This window comes from Nicotiana attenuata, unplaced genomic scaffold, assembly GCF_001879085.1.
Source record: "Nicotiana attenuata strain UT unplaced genomic scaffold, NIATTr2, whole genome shotgun sequence".
In the NCBI taxonomy this organism is placed as follows: domain Eukaryota; kingdom Viridiplantae; phylum Streptophyta; class Magnoliopsida; order Solanales; family Solanaceae; genus Nicotiana; species Nicotiana attenuata.
Window position 1 is genome coordinate 37,057 of NW_017672838.1, and position 9,420 is coordinate 46,476.

The 9,420-nt window shown below is 36.9% G+C and overlaps 1 protein-coding gene across 1 annotated transcript; it reads left to right on the forward strand.

Annotated features, from left to right (window-relative positions):
* Positions 1 to 302: 302 nt before the first annotated feature.
* Positions 303 to 8,989, forward strand: LOC109214655. Its single transcript, XM_019378594.1, has 13 exons — positions 303 to 1,140; positions 2,264 to 2,476; positions 3,579 to 3,783; positions 3,982 to 4,057; positions 4,180 to 4,315; positions 4,434 to 4,538; positions 5,461 to 5,541; positions 6,915 to 7,004; positions 7,083 to 7,148; positions 8,121 to 8,177; positions 8,253 to 8,330; positions 8,403 to 8,450; positions 8,648 to 8,989. The coding sequence occupies exons 1-13, from the start codon at positions 571 to 573 to the stop codon at positions 8,717 to 8,719; spliced, it is 1,797 nt and encodes a 598-aa protein (XP_019234139.1). The 5' UTR covers positions 303 to 570; the 3' UTR covers positions 8,720 to 8,989.
* The last annotated feature ends 431 nt before the right edge of the window (positions 8,990 to 9,420 follow it).

Consider the following 9,420-nt stretch of genomic DNA (forward strand, 5'->3'; position numbering starts at 1 on the left):
CCATTTTTTGTTATGGTGTGAAGTCATGTGTATTTTCTTGTAATTCTTTCATGAAAAAATTGACCTATCTAGAGTAAATTTTTTAGGCGAAGTATATGTCATTTCTATTAGAGAAATTTTCTTATTATTGCAAAAAAAATTAAATACATGGAATAAGTTTTTCTTTCATTTTTTTTAATAAAATAAAACTTTCTCCGACGAGTTGATTGAAATCTCTCCTTTTTTAAAAAAAAAAAAAAAAAAAAAAAACAACTTGCCAAAATGAGAATATAAGGAAACGAGTATCTCTACGTGGCACACCCTGCTTCTACATTTTCTTCACTGCCCATACGATAAAATACTCTAGTTTTCGTGGCAGGTTGATCACAGTATCGCTGCTTTATTCAGTTTGCCAGTTGCCACCATTTATGTGGTGGATATTTTCGTTCGTCACTATCATTGCTGACTTGGTTGATCTGATTAATTTCAATAACAAAAATTCTCCCCTGTAATACTCAATTTCATCACTTGCTCTGCAAAAAACCAATTGAGCACCAAATTTTGTGAAAGATTTTTTTGTTCCTTTTTCAAATGAGTGCTACTACTGCAACATTCAGTCCAGTAGCATTTAGCAACAACAACAATCCTTACAATTCAATATGGAGAAAACCCAATTCACTACCAAATCCAATATGGACAACTTCTGCTAACACTTCTTTTATTTCACGAGCAACTTCATCATCGTCAAGTCCTGAAACTGAAAACGAAAAGAAAAATAAGAAGAAGAAAAAGAAAGTAGTAATTGAAAACGAAGAGCTAAAGCAAGAACAGGAGCCAGAGCCAGAGCAAGAGCAACAACAAGAGTTACAGTCATCTTCAGTTTCAGTGATAAAAAGATTGGATGATGTGAACCCAGTAGGATTAGGGAGACGTTCGCGTCAAATGTTCGATGAAGTGTGGCGTAAGTTTTCGGGATTAGGGCAGATTTCGAGAACAATCCGTTCTGATGATGAGAGTACTCTGCTTTTTAGGGAAGGTGGGCCCATGTGTGAATTTGCAATTCCTGGTGCTCAGAATACTACTGTGCTTGTTGTTGGTGCGACTAGCCGTGTTGGTAGAATTGTTGTGCGCAAACTCATGCTTAGGGGTTACACTGTTAAGGTCCATTTCTCGATTACTTCCTCCAATTTACTTTTGGCCCTATTGCTCTCTCTCTCTCTATATATATTTCTTTTTGTAAAGAATTTTTACACTCTAGCATATTTAGCAGGTAAATTGCTCTTTCTAGTTTCGTAATGTCGCTTTTTCTGGATAGTTACATGTAGTTAGTTATCTGTTAGGTTCTTTCATTCTGTCAGTAAGATAAGTTCGTTTAGTAATTGCATATAGTTTCTACAAAGGCGAAACTGGGATTTGAACAATATAGGTTCGAGTTCAGGATTCTACCACAGCCCATCTGATTTACTAGGTTCATAATCTATTGTTTATACTTATTCAGTGGATTTTTTAACATATATACGGGGATGGAGCCAGAGTGTGGGATACAAGTTCGGCCGAAACCACTAGCATTTGTCAAACCATATATTTGTCTTACGAATTTCATTGAATATGTACGCATTATTAATTTAGAACTCAGTAACTTAAAAGGATTACAATCTGAAACCCATAAGGTTCAAATCCTGGCTCCGTCTCTGTACAGGGTCTAAGCCAAGGCTAATGGGTTCGGGTGAACCCATTAGTATACTCTACATCCGCCTTTGAGTTTCTCCTCTTTCCAACTATTGTCATTTACGTGTGGCTAGAGGCTGATTTAGCATATAATTAGCAGGTTGCAAGTGCACCAGTATCGCGGAGTTGGACTATGTATGTGCATATAGAAAGTCTAATTAAAATGTTTCAGATATGTATAGGTGATGCTAGCGAGTTGGAATTAAGGTTAGTGACGTTAGTTGTTATTCAGACAATTACATTTGACTGGTGTTTGACAGGAGTTTATTGAATTTTATTGGTTTTATGACAGTGTAGGGATAAGTGTGAAATTTAGAGAATAGAGTAGTGGAAAGAATATAGAGGATTCATATAGCTGACCTGAACTAGTTTGGAATTGATGCGTAATTTTAGACGTATATATTTTAGGAATCCACGGCCTTTAAATCCTAAATCCACCTTCGAATGGTGCTCCTCCATTTATCTATATAATTTCCTTTTTCCTGTTGAATAACTTTAATTGATATCCGGCTGAGATAGAAGTCATCACTTACATTTGTTTTACATTCCCGAGCAGGCTTTAGTAAGGAAAGCTGATCCGGATGTGGTTGACATGCTACCAAGATCCGTGGAGTTGGTGACAGGGGACGTTGGTGATCCTTCTAGTCTAAAAGATGCAGTGCAAGGCTGCAGCAAAATCATCTATTGTGCCACTGCTCGTTCTTCAATCACGGGGGATCTCATCAGAGTTGATCATCAAGGGGTTTACAATCTAACCAAAGCCTTGCAGGTATTAGTTTCCGTCCACTATCTTGTTTGGTCCATTTTGGCGAGGTTATACTAATTACTTTTCCATGTTGTCCTCATAGCGCACATTCTATCTCCCAATAGTTGAGTTGATGTCTGACAGTAGTTTGAATGGCAACATTTTCCTTTCAAAATGCTGCATAAGATGCTTGTTGTAATACTGCTAGCGCTAGTCAAGCAGAGTCAATTAACATATCTTCTTGTCATTAAACGATGTGAATTTTCTTGTATATCCATATGTATCTCTATTCAATGGAAATGTAGACATCCACCCCATAAGATAATCGTCCTTCAATTGACTCCATTTAGACGAGATACTTGTACTGGAATATCAGAGTGATATCAGATAAGGACGAGTTATCATATGGTAAATTGACACATCTTAACAAAGATATTTTTATCTAGTAATATCGACATCCATATTTAACTAGTCGAATCTGATGAAGAACTTGCCACTGAATTCTGTATAACAGATTTACTTTCAGGAAAAAGAACTAAGTTTGTGCTAGGAATGTAGTCAAATTATAGATTGTCCATTTCCCCTTAATATTTTGATGATTTGCTTTTCTTCGTTAAAGGTCAGAATTATCTTTTCTTAGTTAATTGGGCCATTGGTGTACTTTTTCTTTAACTAATAAGTTGAACTGCTTCCTCAGAAATGCTTTAAATTCCTGCATTGGTATTTAGCATACACAACTGAGATCCAATTACAATCATGGGCAACAAACCTTTTCCTTTTTTTTTTTTTTTTTTTTTTTTTTTTTTTTTTTTTATAGGCAGCTTTAAGAATATTGTTGATGTATAAGTGGGCCAGCTTTAAGATAAAGCTGGACAAGAGTACATTCAAAAACCACTTTACAGTGACTTTCTCTTCTCATGGCACAAACGAGATATTCATAAAGCGTTCGGTAACATTTGGAAGTATATCCCAGCAGTAGTTTGGTAAAAGAAATGCTAGACTTTTGAAAACAAAAAGGAAAATGTAGTTGATCTCGGGCAACTATTATGTGTGCATTTCCAAATACTTCCCTTGTTGAAATGATCAGTCTGTAATCTGTGTATGCATTTTGTTTCAAAAATTGTAGGACTACAATAATAAACTAGCACAGCAACGCGCCGGGAAGAGTAGCAAAAGCAAGCTTTTAATTGCAAAATTCAAGTCTGAAGATTCATTGAACGGGTGGGAAGTCCGTCAAGGGACATATTTCCAGGATGTGGTTGCTTCTAAGTATGATGGAGGGATGGATGCCACGTTTGAGTTTACTGAAAGCGGGGAGGCTATTTTTTCAGGTAACCAGGAAAGATGATCTCAGGTCTTGAAAACATGTACACTTTGTTTTGTGAACACATTTAGGGGCTTGTAGTCCCATTTAGTGCAATGTGGTGCTAAGTAAGACGAGTTTGAGTATGTTTGTGAAATATTGAATTTCAGTGATGCAAACTTTTGATCCCTGTTATCTAAGTTTTCTTTCTCTTGGCTCATCCAAGGATATGTTTTCGCAAGAGGAGGCTATGTTGAATTGTCAAGAAAACTGTCACTTCCTTTAGGTTACACTCTTGACAGGTATTTACTATCAATGTCAATTTTTCTTTTTCCTTTTTACTCCTACACGATGCTATTTGTCCCAGTTGTTGATTTATGCTCACTGCATATACTTGTGTCAATATTGATATTTTGATTCTTAGGTACGAGGGTCTAGTATTCTCTGTTGGTGGGAATGGGAGATCTTATGTTGTAATTCTTGAAGCTGGTCCTTCAGCAGATACAACCCAAAGCAAACTGTATTTTGCCAGAATTAGCACAAAAGCAGGATTTTGCAGGGTGAGCCTGGATTTATGGAGTGGAGGAAAACTATTAATTGAGTAGTGCCTCCAGTATGAATTCTATTAATACTTTAGTTGTTATCCTAATGTTTTTGCATATGCACATGTTTTCACAGGTGAGAGTTTCATTTTCCTCGTTTCGGCCGGTGAGTCCAGACGATCCCCCACTGGATCCATTCCTTGTTCATACCTTGACCATACGCTTTGAGCCTAGAAGACAGGTCTGCCCTCAACCTGAAGCATTCCCTTTATCATTGTTGCCATTTTCATTTCTTTGAAAGTTTTAACTGTTTCTTTTATGTTATATTAGGGTTACCATATTTCTGGAATGCCAAATGTTCTTTTTGTATATGAATCAAACTGCATATACACTCATGTCCACTCCACATTATTTAAGTACAGAGCAGGAGCAAAATCTTGAAATAAAAAAATAGATCAAATAGACCAGGCTTGATGAATATATATGGATAATTGAGGAGTCATTTCAATAATTCTTATTTGCTTATGTAGGGAAACAAATTATATTTATTGCTAAAGCACTTTAATCTTTTTTCTTTCTTGAAGTATTTGACCAATTTTGTTAAGGAAAAAGAGCTATTTTCACTAGAAGATCCAATCCTGATAACAAACATTGTCCTACCTGCAAAAGCCCTGCTCTAGGATAGATACCTTAAGCACACTCTGACATAAATCCTTGTAACATTTCAAAGTAGAATTCACACTACCCTTCCCAGACCCCACTTGGGATTTTACTGGGTTGTTGTTGTTGTTATTTCAAAGTAGAATTCAACTGTTTTCCGGTGCTAGTTGCTGATACTTGGTATCTGTGAGAAAATAATACGAGTAAAATTATATTATTGATGTCTTTAACTATAATACAAGGACCCTTATTTATAACAATACACAATACATACACTAATCCTATTCCATGTGGGACCATACTTATTTATACAACTACTAACTACCTAACACTCCCCCTCAAGCCGGTGCATATTAATCATATGTACCGAGCTTGTTACATATGTAACTAATACGAGGACTAGTGAGGGACTTGGTGGAAATATCTGCAAGCTGATCACTCTGTGTTTTATCGGCATTCTGCTATCCCTGATCACTATCTAACCGTATTGTCTTTTGCTACAGAGGCCAAGTGATGGACCTAGCAGGGTGAACCAAGATTTGAGAAGCTTTCAGCTAATTATGGAATATATTAAAGCTTTGCCTGTAAGTTCAGTTGTCTGTTTGTGCAATAACGTGATACTTCCGTTTCTTCCTGTTTTTGCTTATGATCTGCATATAACAGTCATAATCTATGAGCTGAAAGGAATTTGACTGGTAGCTGTTTTAGTATCTTCAAGATAATTTACAGTCTAGAGAGTTCCTGATAAAAGACCTCCATTCTACTTTCAGCTTTATTTTCTATATTTACCTCAGTTGGCCGCAAAAGTTTGGAGTTCGGTCAATTTGGTTCAACCTGTGAAATGTCCTAGTTCTTGGATAAACTTAAAATGCATGTAATTAACATGCTAAAATTATTGATTCCCAAGAGTTAATTTGAGTCCCACTCTCAAATTGATGGTCATTGGTGATTAATGCATTCAATCAACCCATTATTATCTGCTAGCCGCCATGTCCTGACCAATACTGAAGCCAGGGACCACTCAGTCTTCCTTCTTCGAGCTGCTCATTTCCCCATTTATGTGATAGATAACTTTAATCTCCATCTAGCTCTATGTTCATTACTGTGGCAGGTCTTTGTCAATGTAAAAGAGAATACTTGTTCTCTTTTTTCGAGAAGTGACGTGTTTTTGGCGTAGTATTCTATGATTCTACTGCTCACTCGAAACATTTTTATGTATGCTTAAATAGCAACCAAAGTAATTTGCCATTTTAGCAAGCCTTGATTGGAGGTTATGCTTACATAGAATTCATATCAATTGCCCTTTCATGCATATTGGAACAGGAATAACCAGTAGTGGTGGAGCTAGTTCTCTCTCTCTCTCACACACGCACACACTCACACACGCACACACACACTCACAGAGAGCTTTCTTTTTGTAGGGAAGGGGTGTGGATAGGGGTTTACTTTCACAGAAGTGGTCTGCTTGTTATTATTTCATCCTTCAACCAATTCTTTTTATAGCCCCTACCTGGCATTTTCTGACCAGTCTTTACGTTTCTTATGTGGTTGTCTGCTCAAAAGATACTGGGAAGGAATTTTAAGACATAGCTCTGGATTCAGTATAATACTTTTAACTTTTAAGTTCTAAATCGTAAAGATGCGCACGTTGGCCCAGATACTACCATTATCCCCACCGACAGAAAAGTTCTAAACCTTGTGACATTTGTGTGTTGAAGCACTGACTGCAGATTTTATGTGACTTAGTAGTTGGTGGGATACAACTTATAGATCTCTTCGCTGTTTGGATATAAGTAAAAAGTTTGTACAGAAAATAATCGTGTTTTCGGATTATGCTATTGCTTTTTTTTTTTCCATCAGTTATTTAAAATGCTGATTTGGTTGAAGAATCATTTGTTTGATACAAGAATTATGTTGGACTATCTACTTATTGCCAAAGGGATTTTAAAATTTGCAGACTGGGCAAGAAACTGACTTTGTCTTAGTATCATGTACGGGGTCGGGAATAGAGCCTACAAGACGGGAGCAAGTTTTGCGAGCCAAGAGGGTGAGCTCTTCTTCAAAATCTTCCTTCATTAGTTTTCTTGGATTAAAACTGATTCCCTGGTTTTTTGAAATTTTGTAGGCCGGTGAAGATTCATTAAGGAGGTCTGGCCTTGGATACACAATAATTCGCCCAGGTCCCCTGATGGTAAATTTTTTTCCTATTGTTCATGTATTGGTATTCACTTTGAACTGGAAATTGCGAGTCAATGATTGGCTTCTGGTTAACTTTAGGATTGACCTTGAGCAATAAGGCGGATTTGAATCAGCTTTTGCTTTGCTCAGAATTTTGTACCCCATTTAGGCCATTTAATCTTTACATCACATATGGTTTGTAGATAGGTTGTATCAAGGCTTTGAGTGGGAGATCAAGAAGTGTTCTTTCTCCTTATTTGTCAGAACAAGTGTTAACCTGTTGCTTAAGAACAATGCTCTAAAGTTCATTGAAAGAAAATCAAATGCAAAGAGTTAGAGTAGGATGGAATTAGTCATCAGTGTGGTGGTAAAGATGTATTTCTATGGGTAGTTCTGCGTAGCGGCTACCAATAGAGGTGGCAAAATGGTTAAAAGAAAACAGTTATCCACCCATATTATCCATCAAAAAATGGGTTGGATAATGAACCATTTAAAAACGGGTCGAATATGGATAAAGAACCATATTATCCACTTAGAAAATGGTTAACCAAATGGATAACCAATGGATAACTAATGTGTTTAACTTTTACATTTGTAAAACCTCAAATTGGGGTTCCTCAAGTTTGGAAGACTAGGAATTCTCTCATAAGTGATCATATTTAAGAACCCCATGGATAATTTCCATATTATCCGCCGGATAAACCCGTTTTTTATCCGTCTCAAATACGGGTTGGATCGAATAATTTATCCGTTTTTTAAATTACCTGTTTTGACCCGCTCATATCCGACCCGACCCGCCAGTTTGCCACCCCTAGCTGCCAAATAATGCGGTATTCCACTAATCAAATGCTAAAGGAAGCAGGGGCTCGATTTAGCAGTTGTACCATAAATTATTTCAAATTCTATTGAAAGTAATGAGAGACCTACCACCCAAAATATTATATTATAGCAAAATGTGAAGATTTTTAACGATTGGTTCCTGCAGGAAGAACCAGGTGGTCAACGTGCGCTCATATTCGATCAAGGAAATCGTATATCTCAGGTAAGAGTCATACTGTACTCATGAGAGTATTACTGCACTTACAATTGAGCTTACATTTCGTAAGGGTAAATGCAGGGAATCAGTTGTGCTGATGTAGCTGACATATGTGTGAAGGCATTGCATGATTCGACAGCCAGAAACAAGAGCTTTGATGTGAGGAACACTCTATTTGTTTTGATGGCACAGTTTGAAAAAGTGGCTAATTACCTTTTTTCCCTTGTCTAGGTATGTTATGAATACGTAGCTGAACCCGGGAAGGAGCTGTACGAGCTGGTAAGGCCTTTAATTAACAGATTTTATCAATTGAAAATCTCGACGACATACTCAGTGTAGTCCCACAAGTGGGGTCTGGTTCAATTAAAAAATTTAAGGCAAAATATCGTACAGCATTTCCTTCACTTTCTGAATGAATTTGTCCTTTTTACCAATAATATCTTGTTTCTCATTTTAGTTTCCTATATACATTGCAGGTTGCACATTTACCTGACAAAGCAAACAACTATTTGACACCAGCACTCTCAGTACTGGAGAAAAACACATGATTGTGCTCGGAGTTTGTTCAAGTTACACTCTTCATTCAATCTCTAACAGAAGGTATTGCTGCGAGACTTACCAAGATCTTTTTGACTATGAGGAATATTTTCTGTCTGTATCTGTTCTCAAATATATGTGTACATAGATATTTATATATATGGCAATAGTATTTTTTGTTTACTGATGGCCGTGTATATATTAAAAGCAAGCACTGTCATAAAGTTATTTTGTTTAAGATGACTGGAGAACACTCGTTACTAAGTGAATAGCTGCCCCAACGTGTTCATCTTTCTCTTTTGTTTTTCTTCGAAAATGGAATGAGAGAAAAAATTAAACTCCAATGTCTTCAGCTGAATTCTCCACCAAGGGGAAAGAAAGAAAAGAAAAGAGAAACCAGGGATGTGGAACCATGGTTTTTGGACTGCTGTTTTCCAGTTAACACAGCCCCATCTAGGCCCAGGTTGGAGCACGTGGCAAAAAACTTATGTGCACTCGGTGTTCACATTATATCAACGAATGCAAAACATGTGTCATGCAATCAACCTTCATCACCGAACCATGGTTAAGTGATGCATTTTCACTTTAATATTTGACTCTTAAGCTTCAAACCGCTTGTTTTGATGTAAAATACTGAATTCGGGTAAGTATTTTTCAAGCACACTCGTGATGACCAAAGGCGAAACTAGTTAGGAGTCCAAGTAACTGTTAC

Bases quoted from the DNA above. Each gene is read 5' to 3' on its own strand.
- LOC109214655 (XM_019378594.1), top strand. From the start codon at position 571: ATGAGTGCTACTACTGCAACATTCAGTCCAGTAGCATTTAGCAACAAC. The intron at 7,149-8,120 runs GTAAATTTTTTT...TGGTTCCTGCAG, and splicing joins TTCGCCCAGGTCCCCTGATG to GAAGAACCAGGTGGTCAACG. The intron at 8,178-8,252 runs GTAAGAGTCATA...GGGTAAATGCAG, and splicing joins AAGGAAATCGTATATCTCAG to GGAATCAGTTGTGCTGATGT.